At 46.0% G+C, this 27,889-nt stretch overlaps 1 protein-coding gene across 2 annotated transcripts in view; it reads left to right on the top strand.

The window, feature by feature from the left end:
- The window catches only part of VAV2 (vav guanine nucleotide exchange factor 2), a 312,388-nt gene that overhangs the window by 261,434 nt on the left and 23,065 nt on the right, over positions 1 to 27,889 (top strand). For both annotated transcript variants that reach the window (XM_074973337.1, XM_074973338.1), the window contains exons 9-14: positions 13,609 to 13,708; positions 16,528 to 16,623; positions 17,108 to 17,176; positions 22,939 to 23,025; positions 24,880 to 24,965; positions 26,860 to 26,992. In XM_074973337.1, coding sequence (XP_074829438.1) covers positions 13,609 to 13,708; positions 16,528 to 16,623; positions 17,108 to 17,176; positions 22,939 to 23,025; positions 24,880 to 24,965; positions 26,860 to 26,992 — 571 coding nt within the window. The remainder of the gene's footprint in view (positions 1 to 13,608; positions 13,709 to 16,527; positions 16,624 to 17,107; positions 17,177 to 22,938; positions 23,026 to 24,879; positions 24,966 to 26,859; positions 26,993 to 27,889) is intronic.

Raw genomic sequence — 27,889 nt, 5'->3', positions numbered from 1 at the left:
TTCTCTTGCTGTGTAGACGTATCCAGTGTCAAACCTCCTTCTGGTGCCATCTTCCAAGCATTACCTCTGTCTGGTGTACGAACAGCAAGAGAAACGCCTTCAGCACAGAGCCGTCCTCCCCAATCAGCAGCCAGGCTGCTCAGCTTTGTAAAGCCAGTTTCCCCCAAACTGCTCTTTCCGTCAGTCTTTCCCCTCTTTGTCCCCAAAGAATAGCTTGAGCTGGCTGCAGAGCTCTTCCCTGTCTCAGGGTGAGGAGAGAAGGGGGTTGCTTTAAAGTGATTGCTGTCCCCAGAGGGGTTTAGAAACTGGTGCTAGGGAACCTGAAAGCCTGGCTAAAGCACTAAAGAGCTCCAAATGGAAAGGCCTGTCACTTTTCTAGCCCTTGCAATAATTTAAGGTTTTACCAGCAGTACCTTGGGCTTTGAAAGGAGATGTCGAGCCTTCCTGCCAGCGGGGTGCAGAAGTGTCTGAGGAGCCAGGTACATGCTGGAGTGCTGTACTGACTGCGTATTTGCGTGTGGTTATAAACCTAACTAGAAGAACCATTATGTAATGTATAGGCATTGGATGGTGTCCCTTTAAATGGCTTGGGAGCCCTCTAGTGGGACTCCCCGTCCCCTACTGAAGAAGCCCCCAGAACCTAACAGAGCAGATGTGGATACATGTAGTCCGGCCGTGTATGTGGTTAGTAAACATGGTTATTTGGCCCCCAGCTGTCCATGTGGTTTCCACATATTCTTAATATTGTGTAAAGGGCAAAGACATGACAGTCTACCCTGAAACTAGTGGGGAATGTAGCATAAATGTAGCATTTCTCTCTCTCTCTAATATAATGGACTCATGGTAGGTGCATCAAGAATCCTGCTGCAGTGGCCTGATTTAAGACCACCTGACCCCAGTGCAAGGTAGGTGCAGCCCTACTGCTCAGGTAACGTCCCTCAGGGACCTTACGCCAGAGCTAGATGGGACATAGCAGAGCTCTGGTTCGCCATGCCTCGCCCCAGCATACCTGCTCCTTCCCCTAATGCCTGGGGTTGAAAGGGGGTGGTTGGTGAAGGACCAGCTCACCTGCAACAGAGACTTCCCCTGCCTAGGTTTAAGGCCACTTTGTGCTGGATGTGTTGCACAAAGTGGGCGTAGTGTTTGCAAGTTAGAGAGATTTCCCCATATCTGCACCTCAGCAGTGCTTGTAGAAGATGCAATAGTGCCTGTACATTAGAGTTGCCAACTGTCTACTCGCACAAAACGGAACACCTTTGTCCTCGCCGTCCCGCCCCTCCTCTGAGGCCCCGCCCCCTCTCACTCCATCCATCCCTCCCTCTGTCACTCGCTCTCCCCACCCTCACTCACTCGCTCATTTTCACCGGGCTGACTTAGGGGGTGAGGGTGCTCCAGGCTGGGATCAAGGTGTTCGGATGGGATCAGGGTTGAGGCATGGGGGGGAGGAGGAGAGGGGGTCAGGGTGCAGGCTCCTGGTGGCGCTTACCACAAGCAGCTCCCAGGAGCAGCAGTATGTCCCTCCTCCGGCTCCTACGCAGAGGTGCAGCCAGGCGGCTCCACGTGCTACCCTATCCGCAGGAACTGCCCCCGCAGCTCCCAGTGGCCGGGAGCCCTACTGTGCTGCTGATTTGGACTTTTAACAGCCTGGTCAGCAGTACTGACTGGAGCCGCCAGGGTCCCTTTTCGACCAGGCATTCCCCAAAAAACTGCACACCTGGCAACCCTACTGCACACAGGTATTTAGGTGGAAATTTTTTTTTAAAAAAAGATGTATTTGCACATACTATTACCCATTTGTGCACGGAGTTGCCTTACTTGCTTGATTTTTACACCTAAATGCATAGGATGTCAAATCCGTGTGCTATAGACGATAAATGACCTCGTCATCAACACACCTATGGCATCGGGGATAGAACCCTTGCTCTTAATCCACATAAACGAGGTGAGACGTTACAAGCTGAGTTACAGCTACTAGGGGGTAAGAGTCCTATGCACAACAATCGTATTCTGAAGGCACAACGGGCACAGAAATATGTGTAACAAATCTCGTTCACCGTGCATGAGTAAGTGTAATTATAGATCTGTAATATCAGACAAACAATCAGAGAGAGACCGACTGGTGGTGCCTGCCTGCCGGTTTGGATGTTTACTGCTAAGAATTGCAAAAGCCGCAATTTTGTCAAACTTCTGTGCCATAAATAGCAACCTATTTTTAACAACTCAGGAATCATTTTCTAAATCCTACAGCATATATAGCCTTCCACACGGACGACAACCCAGCGTTTCCATAAGCAGCTATCACGGCGAGCGGGACGAGTAAAGCAGCTGGGAAACTGGCAGGGTGGCACAGTGATAGAATTTTTTTCCGGCCCGTTCTAGAGCGAGGATAATGCCCCAAAGCTCCAAACACATCCCTTCTCCCACATCTGGGACTGTGCTTGGAGTTCCTGGTATCTCAAGTGAGATTAGAGTTTGGAAGTGTCTTTCAGCAGGCATTTTTCCACTCTCGAAGCTTTTTGACGTCCACTTCAAAAGCAAAGATGCCTCAAGGCACGCGTCCCCTGTTTGTCCTGTTGTCAGGCAGGGACATCCTAGACTTCAGTGATGATCGAGTGCGACCCATTCATGAATGTGTGCTACAGGCCGCCCTCCATGCCTGATCCACAGAGGAGATAACTCTGTTACAGCTCCACCTGGAGAGTGTTGGCTCATTAGCTCAAGCTGTAACAGTTCATGCTTTTAGCTCTGGAGTTCCCCAGTTCGGTCCTTAGTATGGCGTCCATCAAAACCAGAGGAAGCTGGAGCAGCACGTGTGAACAAAGTCACTAATGCAATCCCACTGCACATGACACCAGGGCTCCAGTGTCTGCCACAGCTGAGATATGGGGGCGGGCATTCTAATTACATGCATCCCACCCTCCCTCTATGGTATAAAAGAAAGGGGCCACCAGCCAAGTGATCTCCAGGAGTTCCCCTTTCCTTTGGAATGTTCTCCTTCTCCCACCTCCTGGTATGAAATGGCCTGAACCTGTTGCACTTCTAGGCATGCGAGAAGCCTGTCTTTTAAAGTGTGCATTGAAGGCATTTGGAGTGAGAATTTTAATCCGTACTGGGTCCTCTGCCTGCTGATTCGCATGAGATGTGGTTGGGGGTGAGGAAGGAGAAGGGTGGTTGCTGTTTTGATGAGTTGTGTTACTCTTCTTTATTATGTTTTGTTTTTTTTAATGTATGTGAAGGGCTCTCAGATGTCTATAGAGAGTTCTTAGGGTGGAGTTTTCTCAATAGGGTGCTGGATTAGAGGAGGTTTTGGAACAAATTGATAAATTAAACAGTGATAAGTCACCAGGGCCAGATGATATTCACACAAGTGTTCTGAAGGAATGCATGAAATTGCAAAACCACTAACTGTGGTATATAACCTATTGCTTAAATGAGCCTCTGTACCAGATGACTAGAGGATAGCAATTTTTTAAAAAGGCTCCAGAGGCGATCCTGGCAGTTACAGGCCAGTAAGCCTAACTTCAGTACCAGGCAAATTGGTTGAAACTATAGTAAAGAACAGAATTAGCAGACACATAGACAAGTACGTTATGTTAGGGATGCTTCAACATGGTGTTTGTAAATGGCAAGACATGATTTCCCATCTATTAGAATTCTTTGAAGGGGATCAACAGACATGCGGACAAGGGTGATCCAGTGGATACAATGTACTTGAACTTTTAGAAAGCCTTTGACAGGTCCCACACCAAAGGCTCTTAAGCAAAGTAAGCAGTCATGAGACAAGAGGGAAGATCCTTTCATGGCTCAGTAACTAGTTAAAAGACAGGAAACAGAGTAGGAATAAATGGTCAGTTTTCACAGCTGAGAAAAGTAAATAGGGGGATCCCCCTAGGATCGATACTGGGACCAGTGCTGTTCAACATATTCATAAATGATCTGGAAAAAGGAGTAAACAGTGAAGTGGCAAAGTTTTTCAGACAATCCAAAATTACTCAAGATGGTTAAGTCCAAACCAGACTGTGAAGAGTTATGAGCAAGAAAATGGCAGATGAAATTTCATGTTGATAAATGCAAAGTAACGCACATTGGAAAACGTAATCCAAAGTATAGCTAGCTAATTTAGACTCCATCATTTTGTGTTCCCAAGATAGAGCTCTCGGAGTCATTGTGGATAGTTCTCTGAAAGCATCTGCTCAATGTGCAGCAGCAGTCAAAAAAAGCGAACAGAATTTCAGGAACCATTAGGGAAGGGCTAGCTAATAAGACAAAGTATCATAATGCTATTATATAAATCCATGGTACACCCACACTTTGAATATTGCATGCAGTTCTGGTCACCCCATCTCAGAACAGATATTCTAGAACTGGGACAAAAGTACAGAGAAGGGCAACAAAAATAAGGTGGGCATGGAACAACGTCCATGTGAGGAGAGAGTAAAAAGTCTGGGCCAGGCCATATTAGAAGAGAGATGACTGAGAGGGAATATGGCAGAGGTCTATAAAATCATGAATGTTGTGGAGAAATTGAATAGCTGAGTGTTATTTACCCCTTCACATAACACAAGAACTCAGGGTCACCCGATGAAATTAACAGGCAGCAGGTTTAAAACATAAGGAAGTCATCTTTGCACAACGCACAGTCAACCTGTGGAACTCGTTGCCAGGGGATGTTGTGAAGGCCAGAAGTATACTGGGTTCAAAAAAGAATGAGGGAAGTTCATAGAGGATAGGTCCATCAGTGGCTACTGACCAAGATGGTCAGGGAGGCATCCCCATGCTCTGGGTGTCCCTAAACCTCTGACTGCCAGAAGCTGGGACTGGACGACAGGCGATGGATCACTCGATAAATTGCCCTATTCAGTTCATTCCCTCTGAAGCATCTGACACTGGTCACTGTTTGAAGACAGGATACTGGGCTAGATGGGTCATTGGTCTATCCCAGTATGGCCAGTCTTATGATTCTGGCACTCAGGAGACCTGGGTTCTATACCCAGTTCTGCCTGTGACTCCTGCTAGTCACTGTCCTCTCTGATTCCCCTCCCCTTAGGACTGCATTGTGCTTGCCAGTGGCTCAATCCATGACATTAACTTGGTTAACTCCTCTGCTAAGGCGATCAAAGTCAATAGGTTAAAGACAGGAGGCTATTTCTTTCTAGCATCACTATGATACAGAAGCTGGAAATAAAATGCTTGTATTTAATCCTCTCTCCCCCCAAAAGGCCATGCTAGCTAACTCTCAAAATCACTCTTCGCCGCATTATTTCAACAAACAAGTCAACCAACTGGCTTCAAAAGAGTAATTAAACTGTGAGAAGCTCCTTCTCTGGCGTATGCCATGGGAAGCTCCAAGCAGCGAAATGCCAATTGCTGGCACTTGTTTTGTTTTGTTTTGTTTTATTTGTCACAAGCCTTGAGAGAGAATAAAAATGGGTCGAGCGCAGTGCTTCTTAACTATGCCTGAAAGCTGCGGGGGAGGAGGGTTTCCTTTGGAAGAGAGCAGGTTTTGTTGCAGAAAGTCAAGAAGTGCTTTACAGTTTTAGGTGATTGCTCTTTTGCACCTTTTGGAGATTTAACTCTTCCTGACTGCACCAGAGGGCAGTGCGCTGGGCTCAGATTTGCAATGTGCCTGGGGCATGTGGCAGTGAGGGAGGAGAGAAACCACAAGCCTTAGAGTGAAACTTCGATGCCACGCTTGTCTACCGAAGATGCACAGTCCCTCGGCACCTTGCCACATGAAAAATTGGAAGTGCAAACAAGGCCCAAAGCAAACTGTCAGTTTCTGGTACGGGGCTAAGAAAAGAGTTCCTCTCCCTTTTGCCTGTTAACTATTTCCTTTCGCAAAGGAGTCCACGTCCCCCTGTTTCAGCTCGCTGCTATGAGGAAGGTCTGTCAACATCCCTTTCTAACGGGACACCCTCACAGTAAAACAAATTCACGCTGATTACCAAAGACAGCTGTTTCCACATGGTGAACTGACTGTCTGCTAGGGAGCATGCTCTGGAATCTGAACATTGAGTGTAGACTTGTTCACGAGGGCAATCCTGGCTGGAGGTGCCAGTGAGAGAACAGAGACAGACAAGGTGAAGTCCCCCCCCACCCCACCCCGAGGTTGTTAGATCAACCATTGAAATATGTCAGCCAACATATTTTTCCCCCCTAGCCTTTCTGAACACCCCAAACCCTCAAGCCCCTGTGTCATAGAATCATAGAATATCAGGGTTGGATGGGACCTCAGGTGGTCCTCTAGTCCAACCCCCTGCTCAAAGCAGGACCAATCCCCAATGAAATCATCCCAGCCAGGGCTTTGTCAAGCGTGACCTTGAAAACCTCTAAGGAAGGAGATTCCCACACCTCCATAGGTAACCCATTCCAGTGCTTCATCACCCTCCTAGTGAAAAAGTTTTTCCTAATATCCAACCTAGACCTCCCCCACTGCAACTTGAGACCATTGCTCCTTGTTCTGTCATCTGCTACCACTGAGAACAGCCGAGCTCCATGCTCTTTGGAACCCTCTTTCAGGTAGTTGAAAGCAGCTATCAAATCCCCCCTCATTCTTCTCTTCTGCAGACTAAATAATCCCAGTTCCCTCAACCTTTCCTCATAAGTCATGTGCTCCAGCCCCCTAATCATTTTCGTTCCCCTCCGCTGGACTCTCTCCAATTTTTCTGCATCCTTCATGTAATGTGGGGCCCAAAACTGGACACCAGTACTCCAGATGAGGCCTCACCAATGTCGAATAGAGGGGAACGATCACGTCCCTCAATCTGCTGGCAATGCCCCGACTTATACAGTCCAAAATGCCGTTAGCCTTCTTGGCAACAAGGGCATACTGTTGACTCATATCCAGCTTCTCATCCTCTGTAACCCCTAGGTCCTTTTCTGCAGAACTGCTGCCTAGCCATTCGGTCCCCAGTCTGTAGCGGCGCATGGGATTCTTCCGTCCTAAGTGCAGGACTCTGCACTTGTCCTTGTTGAACCTCATCAGATTTCTTTTGGCCCAAACCTCTAATTTGTCTAGGGCCTTCTGTATCCTATCCCTACCCTCCAGCGTATCTACCTCTCATCCCAGTTTAGTGTCATCTGAAAACTTGCTGAGGGTGCAATCCACACCATCCTCCAGATCATTAATGAAGATATTGAACAAAACCGGCCCAAGGACCGAGCCTTGGGGCACTCCGCTTGATACCGGCTGCCAACTAGACATGGAGCCATTGAACACTACCCGTTGAGCCCGACAATCTAGCCAGCTTTCTATCCACCTTATAGTCCATTCATCCAGCCCATACTACTTTAACTTGCTGGCAAAATACCGTGGGAGACCGTATCAAAAGCTTTGCTAAAGTCAAGGAATAACACATCCACTGCTTTCCCCTCATCCACAGAGCCAGTTATCTCGTCATAGAAGGCAATTAGATTAGTCAGGCATGACTTGCCCTTGGTGAATCCATGCTGACTGTTCGAGATCGCTTTCCTCTCCTCTAAGTGCTTCAGAATTTATTCCTTGAGGACCTGCTCCATGGTTTTTCCAGGGACTGGGGTGTGGCTGACTGGCCTGTAGTTCCTCGGATCCTCCTCCTTCCCTTTTTTAAAGATGGGCACTCTACATTATCCTTTTGCCAGTCTTTCGGGACCTCCCCTGATCGCCATGAGTTTTCAAACATAATGGCCAATGGCTCTGCAATCACATCCGCCAACTCCTTTAGCACCCTTGGATGCAGTGCATCCGGTCCCATGGACTTGTGCTCATCCAGCTTTTCTAAATAGTCCTGAACCACTTCTTTCTCCACAGAGGACTGGTCACCTCCTTCCCATGCTGTGCTGCCCAGTGCAGCAGTCCGGGAGCTGACCTTGTTCGTGAAGAGAGAGGCAAAAAAACTATTCAGTACATTAGCTCTTTCCATGTCCTCTGTCACTAGGTTGCCTCCCTCATTCAGTAAGGGGCCCACACGTTCCTTGTGTCATTCTGGTTGCCGTTTGCTGTTGATCGGCTATCAGTTCCTTTCAATACAGTGACTAGCACTGCACAGAATATTCAGAATCTGGCTTTGCCTTGTACCTTATTAAAGGCTACAGTTAACAATGTTCAAAGCAGAACAGCTGTGTCTGGTTTGGGGTATGATTTCTTCACTCTGCCAAGGGTCTCAGATATGTTTTTTCCCTCCAGTATAATCTTAAAATCCTTCTCCTTTTGAGGGTCTCTAGCGGATGACATCTGAAGGCATATTCCCTTCCTTTGCTTTTATCCTAAGCCTCATAAGATTTATGTACATTGAATTGTATAAGCTACTTATCTGCCCTGGCTCTTATTCTGTGTGGGTCCATTTTCCATTGTAGTCTCCCCACCTTCATTCACAGGAGATGCCAGCACTGTACTTTTTAGTGTATGTTCCCTCTTCCAAGCCATATTGATCAATGGAAGTGTGGCATTCTTCATGTCATTTCTCACTAGCGCTGGGGCTTTGATTTCCATGCAGAGGCATTGTCCACTTCACTAATTCATCTCCTGTTCCATGCTTATGGCTTTAGTGTATACCATTGTTGTGAATTTGTTGCCAGGCATTCATGCTTAATACATTATTTTATTATTTATATTAGGGTAGAACTTAAAAGACCCCATTGTATCAGATGCCATACATACATATAGTAAGAGAGAATATACTAAGAGCTTACATCCTAAATAGATAGAGGATGGGAGAAAGGAAGTATTGCCTTCATTTCACAGATATGGGGTGGGGGGGGGGAACTGAAGCACAGAGAGATTAAGTGACTTGCCCAGGGTCACACAGGAAATCTGTGGCAGACAAGGGAATTGAATGCCACTCTTGAGGCCCACTCCAATAACTTCGCCACCGCACTATCCTACCTCTCTAAATCTGAGAACTAGAATGGTCTGTGGGAACCTCTCTGCTAGGGCAAGTTCTGCTGAGACAAGGAGAAGAGTGCACTCGAGAACATTCGCTGTGGGCTCGCTCTGTTATCGATGTATGAAAGCGACTTGTACGGGCTACTGAAACGTCCTTTTAAATAGAGTGAGCAGGAGAGGCCAAAAGCGTCTCCTCTAATTGCGTGCTTGTTCATGTGTCTAACTGCAGCTCAGTGTGCCAAGTAGATGAGGGGAAAACCCCCACGGGGCAGCTTGTCGTTCAGCTTTGCCTCTGCCCTCCCCACTTGGAACGCCAGCACTGCCTGCAGCAGCTGAGTGGGTAAATGTAACATTTTGATGCAGCTGGTCCCAGAAAGAGCTTATTGCGCGCGTCACCAAAGAATTAGAGAAGCATTTTAAGATGCTGCATTATGTATGAACTGAGCTGTGTTGCTGATTTAATGGCCAGTAGGGCTGCCGTGGTGGGCGGAGTCTACTGGGAAGAACAATTGCAGCTGCTCTTTTGTGGGAGCCAAGCGGGTGTCCAAACGGACTAGCCACAGAATAGAATTGGTCTGGTCTCGTTGGTTTAGTGCTGCCGGAGTTACGTTTTCATACGGCAGTTTCACAGGAGATGAGGAGAGATGGGGCTTTCTCTTTGGTCTTGGTGTCTTACCAGCTATTATACTGTATTGTTGTTGTTTGTATCACGCGATCACCTAGAGATCAGGGCCCCGTTGCGCTGGGCACGGTGCAAACACAGAGTGCGAGACAGTCCCTGCCGCGAAGAACTCCTAGTCCAGGAAGTATTTTCCCTGTTGAACAGCTGAGGAACGGAGGTCAAGAGAGCTAAAGTGACTAGTCCAGTGTCACAGAGGGAGTGTGTGGCTGTGTCTACACTGAAAAGCGTAGCAGCACCGAGTCTCAGAACTTGGGGCAATTGACTCTGGCTCACAGGGCTAGAAATAGCAGGGCTGATGTTCCTTCTCCGGCAGGAACCCAGGGCTCCGAGACCATCCCCACTCACCGGGTCTCAGAGCCCTGGTTCTATCCCGAGCGGGAGTGTCTACGCTGCTATTTTTAGCCCTGCAAGCCGGAGCCAGTTGACACTTGACTCTGAGGCTTTTCCTTTGCAGTAGAGACGTACCCACGGGCGGAGCCAGGAAATTAACCTAGCTGTCTGGAATCCTAGTCCAATGCCTTACCCATGAGACCATCCTCTCTGTCTAAGGTGTCAGTGCTGTTCCACTCCTGCTTTTCCACTCCCCTCCAAGGGTCCCCAGCAGAGCGATGCATTGCTCCTGTGCATTGTGGATTTTTTAAAAATGAAACACTTTGTAAATCTCATAAGTCAGAGGGAGATTTAAATGTATGTTCTTGGAGCCCCCTTTAAACCAGCTGCATATTACTGCACGTGTTGAGAAGTTGTTAAGGGAAAAAGCCAGAGGAATAATCTGTATTGACTGCAGCTTCATCAGGTATTGAGCATTCCATAAATCTCTCCATTCAATTATTCGGCTGGGTTTGAGAATCACAGATTTCCACCATGACACTAGGTCAGGGATACCAGGATCCTCCCTAGCATGTGACTGGTCTCTGAAATAATGGATGAGTTACGGTATGTGGTTGCATATGTGTCCTGTCTTACCAGGTGCAATACACTTAATGGCTAGAAAGTATGTGTGGGAGAGGGGGATGGGGGACATACAGGATTAATGGCATTTAGGGTCTGAAAAAAAAACAACCCATAATCCACAGCAAGACCTGACTCTTTGCCTTGGACCCTGGCTGTGTTCCACTGCATCAGTGTCCAGCCCTGCGGTACTGGTGTGGAGCTGAAGGATGCAAATGTCCCAACTCTGTTCTCGACCCCACCTGTCCAGAAAGGTACACGAGCCGTTGCTGTAAAACAGCCTGACCGTGGCGAGTCTCTTAGGCCCTGCACCTGCAAAGCGCTCTTTGATGAGGCTATTCACGTACCGCAGATTTGACATGCATATGGGTCTTTGCGGGATCAGGGCCTTATTTCTCGATGCCTCAGCTCCTCCTTTGTAAAATGATGTTAATACTCAGTTTCGTCACCTTTTGTCTGTCTTGTCTGTTTAGACAGTAAGTTCTTCGTGGCAGGGACTGTCTCTTACTTGGTGTCTGTGCAGCACCTAGTACAATGTGGCCCTGATCTCAGTTGAGGCCTCTAGCTTTCTATGGTAATGCAAATAATAATTGCTGAGTCCTTTCTGAGCATTTTGCTAGAAGAGAAGGAACATCACATAGTCTGGACTGAAATTTAGGAGTCATAGCTTCTGTTACCTGGTCCTGCAACTGACTTACTCTGTGAACTTAGGCAAGTCACATCGCTTTCGTTTATAAAACAGGGATCATATTTGCCTACCTCACAAGGGTGCTGGGAGACTTAAGTAATACTGGTAAATGCCTGGGGGTCCTTAAGTGAAAGAGGCGCATGAATATGGTGTTGGTTGTTTCATCAAACGGGGACACTTGTGGTTTGGAAAATGTTATGGTTTCGTTGTGTTACTGTACCAGCTAAGAGCCCTAGTCATGGACCACCACCCCACCGCAGTAGGCACTGTACAACACAGAGCAAAATAAGACGTCCCTGCCCCAAAGAGCTTACAATCCGAGTATAAAACAAGACAGCAGACAGACAGACAGGGAAGTAGAAGGAAACAGAGCCAGTTTGATGGGCAGGGATATTAGCACATCAGCAGCCTGGCCGTTGTCACAGTGTGGCTGGAAGCCAGTTATGTAGTTTTATGGCATTGGCAGGATGTGCTGTGAGCCACGGCAGAGAAGTTAAATAAATCTCTCAAGTGAAAGGTTTTTATTTTACCTTTAACTCTCCTGAGATCTAGGTTGTTCTGTTGCTTTAATGCAGCGGATGATCTGCTTTTGTAAATTGCAGCGCGAACACGGTGTAAACTGAGCAGAAGTGATTAGGGAGGGGAAAAGCCGATTAAGACATTTGGGCGGCGGGGGCGGGGGGATTGCTGCCTACGTTGTCATCTCAAGGAAACATGTCACTGCAGTAGGGCTCGCTGTTTAGCAGCTCCTGCGTTCAGTGGCGTGGGTGCAGGATTTGTGGTGTGCATGCACCATTTACCTTTGTGTTTACTGAGCCTCCAGCCTCAACTTGATTCAGAGTTCAACACACGAACCTCCCCTAACAGTGTCCAGTTGGAATAAACTGCATGTAGCGTAGAGCGAGGAGAAAGGCACCGTAATGACCAGTGAATCTCCAGTACCTTTCCCAATAGGCTTTTTAAGTATTATTGCGTAAACCTCAAGCTACCTAGGATCAAATGGGGGAAGCGAGTTAACGGAAATGAATCAGAGGGGAAGTATCATTTGGGGAGGGAGGAGCTGTAGGAACCTGGGTGAACTTTAAATAGAGGTCGCCCATCCATTCATTCCTATGCCTTGGATAGCGTCCACGGTTTTTTGACTCCTGGGATGCCCAGCTCAACAGGTTTGTTGATCTCTAGATGTACGGTTGCGGGGGGGGGGGGGGCAACTAAATACACAGTGTAACTGGTGCACCTGGACCACTGGAGTCAAGGTGCATTAACTACACAATTGCTAATACATCCCTCGCAGCTCCACACAGTATGGGAACAGTGCGGTTTCTATTGCAGTCGCTGGGTACGAGATATGGTGCATGGGGTGGTGTATTTGCTTACCATCGATGGAGCCATTTCCTAACATGCTCTGAAGGAGGTTCTTCCTGGAGGCAGTGATTTTTTTAAAATGTTCCTTCCTTAAACAGATTCTTTTTTTAATATATCTGACCTGCAGGTAGCCTTGAGCCACAAGATTGTGGTATTGTCTCCAGATTGCAAGCTCTTGGAAGCAGGGGCTAACTTTTTGTTCTGTTTTTGTATAGCTCCTAGCACAGTGGGGTCCTGGGCCATGACAAGGGCTCCTAACTGCTGCTGCAATACAAATAATAATTTAACAACAATAACAAGGGTGTTGAGCTCTGGGATTTCAGTACAGCTCCCTATAGAGATAAGAACTCGGTAGGACGTTGAGATCTGGATTCAGATCCAGACTTTTCCAAAGTCCTGATGTGTTTCGATCCAGAGTTTTGAGCCAGATCCATCTCTGTTCAGAAAGTTACTAAAAAAGAAACTGGTGTCTGAAAAGAGAAAGGAAGGTGCGGATCTCTGAATACGCTCTTTGAGAAGTAGCAGCAGAGTGGATAGGCAGACTCCCTCTACTGGGCTGTTTTGGAGCTTCTCAGTCAGTGGAAAGAGGGAAAAGGAAAGGGTCATTTCCCCCTGCATGAACAGGAACTTCATAGCAATCCAGAGCAGGGGGGTATTAGCACTCCACCATATCATTACAGCTTAACATCTGGTCTCACCCAAGCAAACTTGGATTTAGGGATTTTACAGGCCAGTGTTGGAATTATGCCAGGGCTCTGGGACCTGGCAGTTGAGGGATGAGCCACGGTACTTTGCGTAATGGGAGGGCAGATTAATTGAAAAGTCCCTTCCACTCCCCCACCAGCCTAATTTTGGCCGCCAAATTTCCCCCACAGGCTCGAACATGCTTCTCTGAAAACCTCCAAGTGTTGCAATGTTAAAAAAGCAGTGCAGTAAAAAAGTGTTAGTACTTCGTTGAGCAGTTATATGGGGGGACTAGCTGTTTGCTTTGCACTTTCCCATATTTTTTTATAATGAGTAATAACTGCCGGCAAATGTTTCTGATTAAATCCTCTCCAGGCTATTGATTTATGGCGAGTATTGCAGCCATATGGAATGCGCCCAAAATACGCTGAACGGTCTCATTGCGAGCAAAGAGGACGTTAGGCAAAAAGTTGAGGTAAGTGGCTGTGGGGGAGACCGGGATGATGCACGGGGCGTTCGGTCCAATAGCTCTTCTGTGTTCTGCCTCCCTTCCTGGATTTACTTCGTTGTCAGGTTTAGAAACTGCTGCTGGGATTGAATGATTAAGGAGAATTTCCCAAGAGCGTCGATGAAAGAGGGAAGGGAAGAATTGGGGGGCTGATTCTGGGGCAGCACAAGGGGTTTGGCAGGCAAAGATAGCTTCTCATCAGCATTCAGCCACCCATCTGCCAGTGTGCCGCCTGGCATAAATTAGAGCAGCTCATGCATTCTTTACTTGGGCTACTGAGCAGCCCAGAATCTCCATAGTACCTTGTACTATTGCCCCATCTGCCTCCCACGCCCACCCCATGCAGGGCCAGTGCTAGAGAAGGTCCCACTAGCCCCTTGTAGTTTTTTAATAGTCACTGTACGGAGCAGGGGGCAGAATCACCCTCTTATACTTGCATAGCCTCCACAGTGCAAGGCTTAAAGCCACCATGTTTAGGCTAAAAGAAAAGGAGTACTTGTGGCACCTTAGAGACTAACCAATTTATTTGAGCATAAGCTTTCTTGAGCTACAGCTCACGAAAGCTTATGCTCAAATAAATTGGTTAGTCTCTAAGGTGCCACAAGTACTCCTTTTCTTTTTGTGAATACAGACTAACATGGCTGTTACTCTGAAACATGTTTAGGCTGTTTCATGAATGTGTTTCATTTTTTCCCCTTTTTAAATACTCTGGCTTTGTAGCAGGAAGGCCCCCAAAGCCTCCCCCATCCAGCCAGTTGTGTCACAATAAATGACAGCCATGAATGATGGAAAAGACCCAATTCATCGTCCCCCTGCAAGGTGCTGAGCACCCTCAATGCCCATTTAGAGATTCATGGATTTTCAGGCCAGAAGGATCATCCTCTCTGACCTCCTACCTCACACAAGCCAGAGGATTTCACCCACTTGTTCCTGCACTGAGCCCCACGGAAGACCACTGTTTATGTCACTGGGAGATCAGCACCTTATAGGATTGGCCCCTGGATCACTCAGCCCACCTCCCTGGTAAAAAAAAGTCTTTATCAGTGGATCAGACGAGCTCAGCACAGCCGGTTTCCCACATAGCCTGTCATTCCCACCCGCCGTTTTCCTCTCTGTAAAGCCCATCCGCAACCTCCTCACATTTCATTGCTCAAAAGCTTCATAGGGCTGCGTGTGTGAATAACCCTCAGCCGTGCTCCCGCCCCCCGAGCCTGAGAAGGGCACCTTCGTGAAGATGAAATCACTTCCACCCCACGAAGATGAAATCGCTCCCTGCCTCCGTCCATCACTGGAGCATTCTGGGACTGATCCAAAGCCGGGGGGGGGGGGGGGGGGAGAGGAGTCTTTCCATTGACTCCACTGGGCTTTGGATCAGGCTCCTATGTCGTTGGCGCTGAATTTCTGGCAGATGTGTTTGTGCTGCTGGAGCCAGGTGCATTGCGGGCAGTTTCCACACACAGCTCTAACAGCTCCTGCTCTGGGTCAGCCCGGCCCTTCCTCCTGCCAAAGCTCCAGTTTTGTGCCTCCCTTAAGCAGAGATTTTGGACCACATTCAGTTCTGGCACAAGCTGTTACAACCTTCTGAAGTCAAAGGGGACATGGGCCAACTTATACTGACTCGGCGTTGGGGACTGAAGTATTCTATCTCCTGTGTTGTGTGCCCAAATAGCTCCTTGGGGCGAGGGCAGCGAGACCACCCACCCCCCATCTTGTCTTTACAGCAATAGGAACCTGTATCGCATGGGCTACCAGACTAGGGGTGATCTCTCTGTCTAGTGTAGCCACTTCTCCTGCCCCCGCTATGGTCGTAGCTGAGCTCCTCACAATCTTTAGTGTATTTGTCCTCACAGCACCCCTGTGAGGTAGAGGAGCCAGAAAGGACAGGCTACTTGAGCAGCTAGTTGTTTCCAGCCGTAATTCCTGCTTCATTTGTGATGTTAATCTCAAATCGCTGGGCTGCCTCTGCATGTTACTTTATTGTCCACCAATGGCCTGTGATTCACCATGCAAATGCAGCAAAGTGGTTACGAACTGAATCCCTTTTTATAACCCCCGCCAGCCTCCCGGCTCTCACATCAAAATATTACGATCCAGATTATGCCCAGTATCCAAGGCGCTACTGCTGTGACCTCTAGCTGTTCACACATTTCTCCTTATTTAATTACATTTCCGCTTGTTAGCAGAGCCTATCTCTCTGTATAGCCTAATACACGTTGTATCAGGCCCATCGCAATGCACGAGTCTTATAGTTTAATGTGGTCTGGGATAAGGGAGACACACTCTCTCTGTCTCTCTCTCTCTGTCTCTCTCTCTCTCTCCTTCTAGGTGGTCCCCCGCTCTAGTGGGTTTGGGGCAGTCGCTCACTATGTCCCAGTCACTGTTTCCCCACGGTGGACTGGATAGGATTCCCATCAGAACCAGCCAATGCTGCCCCTGAATCAGCTGGAGTGGTCACTACTTGAGCGTTCGGAAACATGGTGCCACTCCCCTACTCCCCAGGAGGCTGGGTATTCTGCTCCTAGCACTTCTGTCCCCTGCCTGGCGAGAGGAAGCAAGGATCTCAAACCTAGGTCTCCCACATGCAAAGGAGCTCAACTAGTGGAAGTGATAGGCGGTACTGTGTATATGATGGAACTGGGACATTCGCCCCAACCCCAGTGCCCCTACTGGAAAAATTAGGAACTAATGATGCATTGTGCTTTGAGAGTTTACAGAAGCAAAACAAAGCAGCTTGAGAAAATTTTTTTTCCCATATCTTCATTTATTTTATTTCATTTCATTGTTAGGAATGCACATTAAAGGTTCAGGATGGGAAGTTTAAATTGCAAGATCTGTTGGTGGTACCAATGCAAAGGGTCTTGAAGTATCATCTCCTATTAAAAGTAAGTGTTTCGGAATCAAAATTTTCCTTGCGGTGGCCACTCTTGCCATAGCATCTCTGGGCTTTTCCCGTAGCAAATGGAATCAGCAGAGCGAGGGATTTTTTTTTTCTTTAAATGAAATAATTACTACAGCTGCTTAAACACAACATAACATTTGTGCCATCTTTTAAAGTACAATGACCAAGGGTAATTCCGCACTAGTTAGCCACGAGAGGCAGTTAATGAATATAAAATAAGCGTTCATATCGTCTGATTATGTGTGAAATTCCTCCCGTCAGCTCTGTGTAGCAGATCCACCAAGCACCAAGAGCTTTGCTGGTTCGTCTCCTTATGGCTATAGCTGCCGACTGCCTGCCACAGCTTCATTGCTGTATGTTCACAGGGGCATGCAGTAATTGGTTTATGGCCTGTATTGCGTGCTGTTACATGACGTGGGCAGTAGTGTGTGAAACTTTCCTAACGCACTTGGAATCATTTTTTGCAGGAGCTTCTCAGCCATTCGTCTGATCGGCCAGAAAAGCAACAACTCAAGGAAGCTTTGGAAGCCATGCAGGTAGGAGATGAGCGACGCAGTCTACCTGCAGGGAACTGGTAGAAGCAGCATGCCCTTGAATGTTAGTCTGCAAGGGTGGAGATGAATCCGGGTCGAGGCTATTATCATTTATGTGTGTTACAGTAGCACCAAGAGGTCAGTGCCCCGGTGCATTAGGCACGGTACAAACACATAACAGAAACCATTCCTGCCCAAAGAGCTTAAAATCTAAAAACTTATTTCTTCAAAGATGGTGATGCTTGCAAAGAGTTCAGACATTGCCATTTTAGATAACTCAGCTTAAGGGTGTTAAGATTCCGTAAACATGCTTCTTATTTTCTTTGCAAAAGCTGCAGGGGAGAGATGTGTGTGTCACTACTCAGATGCAATACTTCTAGCTGGGGTGGAAGGAAGGTCGATTATGTATAGGAAAAACTTCAGAGGGAAAAGTGCAACACATCTGGGCAGAGGAAAGAGATGCCTTTTCCTTTAGGATATGCATATGCACTCTAGTTGCTATTAGAAGTCATTTCACAACAAATGCATAGTTGGCACCATTATCTTCTCTCCAAAGCTGGTATTGGCTGACAATTTTGCACTGATAACCATTGTACATAGATGTACTGTGACAGATTCGACTCTCACTTTCACCAGTGTAAATCTAGTGACTCCACTGACGTGTGGAGTTACTTCGAATCTACACCAGTGTTGTAGAAATTTGTCCCTCTTAGTGTGTTTGTATACTGTGCGTCTGCATGGAGCATAGATGGGGATGCACCATCATCCAGATCCGAATACCACTGAGTGGAGTGAGCTGGGAATTTTCCATCTAAATTGTTTGGGTCTTTTTGATGAAAAATGGCGTGTTCACAAAATGGAAATTTCTGTGTGTTTGAAAGTTTTGGCAAAAAGAAAAGGAGGACTTGTGGCACCTTAGAGACTAACAAATTTATTTGAGCATAAGCTTTCGTGAGCTACAGCTCACTTCATCGGATGCTGTAGCTCACGAAAGCTTATGCTCAAATAAATTAGTTAGTCTCTAAGGTGCCACAAATACTCCTTTTCTTTTTGCAGATACAGACTAACATGGCTGCTACTCTGACAGTTTTGGGGGTTTCAATGAAAACCTTGAAACCCCCAAATTTGAGAAAAATCACAACAAAAACAAATTCATTTTTGTCACAGTTTTCTGCAGGTTTCTCTGGTTTTACAGTCATGTAATTTGGAGCAGAATCAGCCTGTAGGACCAGTCATTAAACCCAGATTGTCTCCATGACTAGTAGAGCATTTACCACTGAGCTGTCCTCTATGTTCTGAGATCACGTTGTTTGTTTTCTGCCTCTGAGGATCAGCTTTTTTTCCAATGACACTGCGTTGCCTAGGACTTACATAAGTTGAGTGACCTTTTTAGTCATTATCCCTGCTAGCCAGTGCGTCCAGAGCTGGTATGTAGGTCATGGGAACATGAAGGTTGTTTGAAGGACATTGCAGTCTAATCCACTGCTGCTAACAGGCACTGACCTACCTTGATTCTCTTACATTACAAAGCTAAACATGTGGGTTCCACCGGAGTAGTTTTCTAAAGCCCTTCTTTCTGCTACACGAATGATCTAAGTGCTGCCTATGACTCCCTAAATGCTGTGTGTGGCATTTCACCTTCCTGACCAAGTGTGAATTGAAAATTTGTTTGTTTTCCTGTTGCAAGAATCAAGAATTACATCAGTCGTGCCCAAGACTGTTGCATGCTATGTGCCTTCGACTCCTGCCACAGTCAGTGGGAATTAAGGATGCCCAGCACCTTCCAGAATAAGGCCGGGATGGGGGATGGGGTTGGGGAGGGCTGATTCAGTGAGGAACTTAGAGGTGCCTAGCTCTGCATTGATAGGACTGCTCCTGTGCTTTAAGTTAGACACGTGTTTAAGTGCCTTGTTGAGTTGAGGTTGTAGTGCCTGAAATCCACGTTTCACACACACATGCATAAAGGGGGAACAGTCCCTATTATGATATAGGGCCCAATCTGAAGTCGATGGCTGTCTGTCTGTTCGCAAAAAGAAAAGGAGTACTTGTGGCACCTTAGAGACTAACCAATTTATTTGTCTGTCTATTGATTTCATAGATTCATAGATATTAAGGTCAGAAGAGACCATTATGATCATCTAGTCCGACCTCCTGCACAATGCAGGCCACAGAATCTCACCCACCCGCTCCTGTGAAAAACCTCTCACCTATGCCTGAGCTAATGAAGTCCTCAAATCATGGTTTAAAGACTTCAATGAGCAGAGAATCCTCCAGCAAGTGACCTGTGCCCCATACTACAGAGGAAGGCGAAAAACCTCCAGGGCCTCTTCCAATCTGCCCTGGAGGAAAATTCCTTCCTGACCCCAAATATGGTGATCAGCTAAACCCTGAGAATATGGGCAAGATTCACCAGCCAGATACCCAGAAAAGAATTCTCTGTAGTAACTCAGATCCCACCCCATCTAACATCCCATCACAGGCCATTGGGCCTGAGTCAGACCCATAGAGCCTGACCCGTTTTGACTATTACCCCTGAGATTTCTCCCACTGTGTTGGAAACTTCAACCAATGTATGGGTGGGATTGGGAGGAACAACTGAGGTCCATAATATAAACCTGGATGGTGAGCAAGGATTTAAATGGCGGGAGAGGAATTGGGAAGGAGACTCTTTGAAAATAAATCAAAGTCTTTAATATATGGAGAGAAAGAGCCACGACGTGTCTCTCCCTCCCCTTACTTTTCAGTGTCTGAGAGTATGTCTACACTGCAGAAACAAAAGACCCATTACAGCAAGTCTCCGAGCCTGGGTCAGCTGACTCAGGCTCAAGCTATGGGGCTTACAGCAATGTAGACATTCTGACTTAGGCCGGAGTCCAGGCTCTGAGAGCATCCCCCTCGCTGGGTTTCAGAGTCCAGGTTGTCTACACTGCTATTTTTAGCCCCATAGCATGAGCCCAAATCATTTGACCTTGGTTCTGAGACTTGCTACAGTGGGTCATTTTTTTTTTGCAGTGTAAACATACCGTGAGTGCTGGTGTGAGCTATTCAGTCTGATATCCAGAACTCCCCGCTTGAAAAATGCACTGTTCACTGCGCGATTAGTGAAATGTGGTGAGAGTTTAAAAAAGGGAGAGTGTCACAAAGACATTTTCATGCATTGCAGGATTCTGTCTTTCCACTGTTTGACTCCTCTGGTGGCTGTGTGGTTTTGAAGAGATCAGACTTTGTTGAAGAAGATGCCTTGCAATGCTGCTAATAATAAAAAATCCTGGCTGTGCTAAAAGTTCAGTGTTTTCTTTATAGAGCTGCTAGTCGCCATCAGACAGGATCGTTTGCTTCCGTTTTCACACCGTCACGAGGGTATAGATTTGACTCAGTGTTGGACATGCCATGGTCACAGGAAGCAGCAAAATTTTACTTTAATTGGTATGAAAATCTCAGCTTAGTTTTCAAATGGTTTATTTCATCTAGATTCCAGCCTTGTTCATTAGCTGGCCGATTCTAGCGCTCCTATGCTCCAGTGATGGGAAATCCAGACGTCTAGTTAGCCAAGCCTAGAGCTGAATTGTCCCAGGGGCTTCAACCTCACTTCTGATTTTCCATGCACGGTCATTTACAGGAGCTAGCAGTAGGATTTGCACAAGACAACAGCATTTGTACAAGATTTGCACATGTAAGTCTTTGGCATATGCAAAATCCCATCACCTGGTGCATGGTCTTGCACGCAAATCACTGTGTACAACGCAAAGGTTGCTTTAACGCTTGTTACATTGTGAAGGGGCCCAGTTTGCACATCTTGTCAAGCTGATGTTTCACTGTAGATCTCACAGCTGTGCTTCTCCCATGCGTGCAAGATGGCATGCTCCATAGGAGGAAGCAGATGAGAAGGCTTCAGGTGACTTTGACGTGCAGGGGAATCTTACTTCACTTGATCACTTTACCTTTCCCCCCCAGCCTGTTACCAACACTGACTATTTAAATGGTCTTATAGGATGTTATATAAGTATTGTCACTTAAGATTGTGATTATCATCTCTGATTAATCCTTCTTATGTTGGAAAGCTATAGAAAGTTTGCACCCAAGGGGATGTCTTGAAAAATTCTGTGCTGTTCAGATTCAATCCAAGCTGACAAGAACTATAGTTGAGGGAAAAGAGACAGAAGCATCTAGATGACAGGCCATAAATATATTAAAAAATACGGTTAAAGATGTAAAGTATCAGGGGGTAGCCGTGTTAGTCTGTATCCACAAAAACAAGGAGTCCGGTGGCACCTTAAAGACTAACAGATTTATTTGAGCATAAGCTTTCGTGGGTAAAAACCCCACTTCTTCAGATGCATGGAGTGAAAATTACAGCTGCAGACATAAATATACTGACAGATTTTCACTCCATGCATCTGAAGAAGTAGGGTTTTTACCCACGAAAGCTTATGCTCAAATAAATCTGTTAGTCTTTAAGGTGCCACCGGACTCCTTTTTGTTAAAGATGTAGTAAGAAATTAGTGTGGTGGAAGGGTTAGAGAAGTCTTTCTCTGCCCTCTGGGCCAGAATTCAGGTAACTGGGGAATTTGGCCAGAGAATGCAATAACCAGGAGAAATCCGATCTCTGTAATGCAAAGACACACTTGGTTACTGTGACTCCGTTTTCAGCACAGGAATAGTTCCACTAAAGTTTTTCCTTGTATTGGAAGAATTCTTTTACAGATGTCTTAACCATTTGCAGTTGGAATGTTAGAGCTTATGTATGTTCAGGGCTCCCGGGGCTATTTTGCAAGATGCTTTACCTTTAAAAGAACTCCAGTGATGGTGCTGAAATAAGCCCCGATCCAGCAAAGCACTTCAGCACATGTTTAAAGTCGTGTTGAAGTACATGGGAGTACTGAAATGTTTTTAGGGGTTTGCTGGATTGGGGCCAAAGTGCTAAAAAGTTGTCAAGAGGCTTAGGAGCAAGTACAGATCTGGTCCTTGTTCAGAGTAGCTTACTGTCTGTTTAGTTAACATATAGACAGAGGCTGGGCAGAGATACAGTGATTAAGAATGTCTGGCACATGCCTTTTGCACAAGGATGGTGGTGAATGGAGTGAAGAAGGAGTTGAAAGAAAAGGGAGCATTGAGGTGGAAGGCACTGAGTGAGAATGGAGGATAAAGGAAATAAAGAGCTTTCTGGCTCTTCTCAAAGAGTTATGCTGGATGGAACTGGAACGTCAGCTCAGGTAGCAGCTGAATGGAAAGTCAGGATTGTGCTTTCGAAGACTTTCTAAGTCCGTCATACTTTCTAATGCTAATTGAATGTATTGCCCTCTTCTGTTGATCGGTAGAGTTGCAGTGCCTATCTAGTTATTTAACAAGAAAATCTAAGGGCACATGGGAAAGGATGGAGAATGTTTAGGCCAAGATGCTTAAGGAGTCTCAGAAGGGTTGAATGATACAGCTGGCAGAGTCCTGAGCACTCTTGATGTGTGAGTACTGATGCAGAGATTATGGACAGTGATACCAGACATGCTTGGGTGGTTTGCTTACTTGGTTTTAATTGACTGATTCTTGTTTTAAATCCAGCAGAAATATTTTGCGCTAGCTCTGAGTTCCCCGATTTGTATTTTCTCAACATAGCCAACGTGCTAGATGGTTGTTTTGATTCCCACAGAGCTGCTGATATCTTCACTTTCTGAAGTGACTCCTGAAGTCGAGTGTTTTGGGGTTTTTTTAAGGATTCTTGATTAGAAGGGAAACAGAAATACTGAATCAGCATTTGCTTTTCTTTTAAGGACTTGGCCATGTACATAAATGAAGTCAAGAGAGACAAAGAGACCTTAAAGAAAATACGTGAATTTCAGAAATCTATAGAAAACTTGGTGAGTTTGAGAATCTTCTCTCTTCCCCCTAGCCCCCAACTTTTTATTTTATCTTTAACAACATACTTGGACTCTCCAGACAAGTATTAACAAATTTCACTCATCACCTGTACTTATCTTTAAAAGACCCATTTGTATTTGATCAGCCTCTTATTATCTGTGTATTAATTGTGTTCAGATTCCAAAAAATGGAATCCATTCGTTATAAAATCTACTTGATCCTGATGTGGGGCTGTCATTTTTTTCCATTGAAAGGGTTTCCCATACTTTATTTCTGCACGCTGCTCATGTTGGGGGACCATCCTTCTCCAAAAATGAATTCTTGCACATCTGGCTGCTGTTTAAAATGTTTTTATTTTGCTGTTAAGCGGGTAGAGAGAGGAGATGAATAAACATTTTCATGAACAAGAGTATAGCCCCAGTATGCAAGGGAAAGAACAACACAAGTAATATATTCCTAAGCACAGAACTCCAAAAATATGGACCAGACATCTATCTTTCAAACCACATGAGGGACTGATCTGCTGAAGTCAATGGGGGCTGAGTACACTCAGCACCGTGCACCTCTCTGTCTTATCCTGAGTCCAAAGGACACTGTGGACTTTAATAAATGATTCTTTAACAAACTTGAGACAGAATCCCTAGTTTTCAAGAGAAACCTAAGAAAACTCTGAAGTGGGATGTAGGCCTTTCCAGCTCATAGGTTTTGATTGGAACAGTCATGATAAGCCATGATCTGTAGGAGAAATGAGATGTGTGGTGCTCTTTAAAAACTGGAATGCGAATGGGTCCTTTAAGCATCTGCTTTTCCCTGCTGCAGTCTGAGAGCTGGTGTGACATGCAGAAGATGAAATGTTAGCAAAGCAGTAATTTCTTTCTTCAAATCAATCTCCCACGCACTCTGCTCTGTGTTTAATTTCGTTTCTCTGTAATGGATGTTATGGATTTATTCTCATTATGTATACACAACCCACACACAGCACAGCAATGAAATAACCACAGATTATATGCACAGCTGTATAAAATATGTATTTTTCTGATCAACGGAGAAGCTTCAAGATTTTTTTTTTTAAATAAAAAAAAAGAGAACTCTGTCGGTGGAGTGTTTCGTATCACTCAATAACAGTGCTGTATTGAGTAGCATTTACAAGGGCTTGGGGGCTGAGAGAGATCCATGATTCAGGTCTCTGAATCTGCCCCAAATCTGTGGTTTTGGTTCCAGATGGGATCCAAAATTAGAAGATCTCCACTTTCTGGTTCCAGTGCAGTTTCAATAGAAAAATCTCCTGAGACTAGCTGATCTCATGAGATTTCTGACACCCAGAGTGGAAATCTTGCAAAAATTACTTGACCGCTAAACCTTTGCACCCAGATCCTTGACTTGACTTGTCGTCAAACCCAAACACTAGCCTCGGGCTCCTAACACCACTTGTAGTGTCGTCTTCTATGGTAACTGTCACCTATTGGAATTCCATCTGGCTTTAGGTGATAGTGTTTATATGAATCTCTGCCACTCAAGATACACCCCATAGTACAGTCTTACGCGAGTGCGTCTTCTCTGTTTACTGTGTCTTTGGAATGTTCTCCCTCTGGGTATTCAAATCCATCACAGCTAACATTACTGGTGAGGTGATCCACGTTTTGGTTGTGTGTTTTGGTGAGTGGCGGTTCTCTCCTTTGCTAGGGGCCTATTTTGGAATCTGAGCTGGGCTCGGGGGGGCTGGTGGGGGAGGGGCTTTATTGCCCTTTGGAAACTGTCTCTTTTGTTTCTTTACGTTTTGTGCCACATTCAGAGACCTTTTGGGTTCAGAAATAAAAACCTCTCATTGCTAACATACACTTTGCTACCTGCAGCAAGGGAAACTGGAAGAATTTGGGAGGCCAAAGATAGACGGTGAACTGAAAGTCCGTTCAATTGTGAACCACACCAAGCAGGACAGGTAAGTGAATGAAGAAACAAAGAAATGGACGGGGGGGGAAACAAAGACTCCATTCTCCCAGAAAACCCAAGTTACAAGAAACACCATTCAAAATGCTAAGTGCAGTACAGGGCCCCTTATTGCTATGCGCCTGGGGTAGGGTGACCAGAGATCCTGATTTTATAGGGACAATCCTGATATTTGGGGCTTTGTCTTATATAGGCACCTATTACCCTGTCCCAATTTTTCACACTTGCTGGCTGGTCATCTTAGCCGCGGGCTCTAATACGGCTTAACATCTGTCTTGGGATCATAATGGGTTTAGATCCATAGGTCATGGGCTCAGTCCCAGCTCATGCTGGCCCACCCAGGGGCATTGCCTTACACTTGGTGGCCAGTGTAAGAATTTGAGCTGGGCAAGCTTCTGAGGTTCAGAATGAGGTTCCCGGACCAGGGTGTGTACGTAACCTGCAGGTAGATGATGTGGCTCTCTGTCCCCATCTAGTGGCTGAAGGACAGGGGTTTATCAGTCTGCTACTGCCTTTGAGCCAAAGAAGCTTGGAAAGTAGAAGCTCCCGCTTTTAGTGCAGAGGCTGCAGGTTCAATTCCCATTGCTGACAACCCACCTGGGGGAGTTGCGTTACACAGAAAAGACCGGGTAGATCATCCCATCCATCCTTCTGCCAATACAGGATTTTTCCTACCTTACATTTTGTAATGTACTGGCCAGTCTAATTTAAAGAGGCCCGATCTTCTAGAGACCAGAAGTCAGACCGTAGTATGGATTTCAGCTCTCCGCCTCCCAGCAATATAGTGTGTTTGAAACCAGGTGTGGCCCATTATAAGGAGGTGACAGGTAAACTGTGAAATTCATCTCTAGGCCCAGGTTCAGATGCTGACTAGCACTCTCCCAAAGCCTGGAGGGTGTTCACTTCCAGTGTTACTCCTCAGGCCCCAGTCATATGTCCCACAATGCCCAGCAGCAGAAGCTTTCAAGTCTGATGTTAAATCATAAAAAACTGGCAATTCTAGAGTCCACAAGTTTCATCCACAGTGAAATGCTTAGGTGGTTTTTTGTTACTTTAAATCTCATTGTTTGGGGGGCTAAAGCTCTCTTGGGCTTTGCAAGTGCAAACTCTTCTCTGTTGCAGTTTCGATTCACTGCCAACCCGTGGAATTGTAGGACATGTCGTTAGCTTAAAGCGACTTACACTGATTTTGAGCCCTACAGAGAGGGCTCTCAGAAGAAAGCCCTGTCTTCTTATTTTTTCAGCAGAGTCAAATAAAGCTGCATCCTATTGAAGGGATTGCATGTGCTGGGTGGACCCTTCCAGTGGCTGATTTCAGGGTGTCTCAAACAGAGCTGGGGGGCTTTTTCCTGTATGATTACAGAGTACTGTATGTTTCCTGGAAGTTACCTATAAGTGAAATATACAACAGCTCTTGGGTGCTCTGGATTACAGTTAGAAGAGCCTCAGGAAGCTAAACTGATGTGTCTTCTCACTACATGGCCTGCAGATGAAACACCTTTAAAACCCTCTTTGAGAGCTCAGTCATCACATGAGTCAGAACATTTTCTTATAAAAAGAACGGTTGTTCTGAAGTTTTTCCAAATAAATAAAATTAACCTTCAGTTTGTTTTTCACCTAGTCCCTCGCCCAGTAAGACGATCCATGGGCCAAATTGTCTCCTTATGGTCAGTTGAGTGACACCAGCAGGACATTTGGTCCTATGTTTGCACACGTTTCATCCTCCTTAATTTGGTCATTTCTTAGAATTGCATTGACGCCCAGTGCGTTTAACATTAAATCATTATATAGCTAACAATGTTTCACTGTCCTGACCAGGCAATAATCTCCGCTGAGCTTTCTGTGAAAGGTGTATATAATTAGATGTGGGATTTGGTCTCTGGCAGGTATTTATTTTTGTTCGATAAAGTGGTGATCGTCTGTAAAAGGAAAGGATACAATTATGAGTTGAAAGAAATTATCGAGCTGCTTTTCCATAAGATGACTGATGATCCCATGAACAACAAGGACATTAAGAAGGTAGGTGGATAGAGCAAGGAACTGGCTTAGCTCTCTTGGACAGCTTTTCATACCCATGCAGGTCAGTGTCCTAGGGCACCCCTCTCCCATCGGACTTCAAAAACAGAAATAGTGCTTGTAAAATCTGGACAATCAACCCTTTGACTGCAGGGCAAAGAGCTTAGAAATGAGAGGCTGAGCTGGGTCCCCTGACCTGGGGCCTGCAAAAGAGCCCTCAAGAAGTTAGGATGACTTGACTGGAATGGAGGAAGTTGCTCTGTTCTTTTACAGAAGCCACTCTCTGAGAGAGTAATTCACAGACAAATTGGAAAGGATAAAAATGACCTAAAAAAAGAATGGTGGATGGGGAAGAATGGGCAGGACATGCACGTACACACATGCTTATTCCAATTTGCGCATCCGGGTGACTGGGCTTTAGTTGTGTGTGTCTCCTCCGGGGCTCCAAGCTTCATGCTCCCCATGCCTCGGTGCATTTAAGAGACTACTACGCTAGTATTCTAGATTGCAGATTGTGGCAAGCGAAGCGGCTCTCGCATTCTCAAGCACTAGCTCCTAAGCTGTCATTGTGAGAGGGAACGTGGGCTGGGTGGCCAGGTTTATCCTTGCCTGTTGTTCAGAAGAGCTAATGGGAATGGAACCTCCAGCAATAACTGTTCTGGAAAAGGCATCTCTAATGGTTATTCCTTCCGAGTCCTGCGTAGGAGTATCAATACTGGAGTTCAGATATCCCGGTGGAGAGTGCTGTTTCCCTAAAAATGGCCGACCCAAAGGTCGTGGTGGAAGCCTTTGTGTAGTGGGATCTTAGTAGCTTCTTGGACCTGTCCCTCAGCAGACAGCCCTTGAAGCTGTAGAAAGTGTTTGTTTTTCGGGGTTAGCATGGACATGGCAGGCTCTTTG

Source organism: Natator depressus, chromosome 16 (assembly GCF_965152275.1).
Source record: "Natator depressus isolate rNatDep1 chromosome 16, rNatDep2.hap1, whole genome shotgun sequence".
Taxonomy (NCBI): Eukaryota; Metazoa; Chordata; order Testudines; family Cheloniidae; genus Natator; species Natator depressus.
This window is presented reverse-complemented; position numbering and strand designations above follow the sequence as displayed.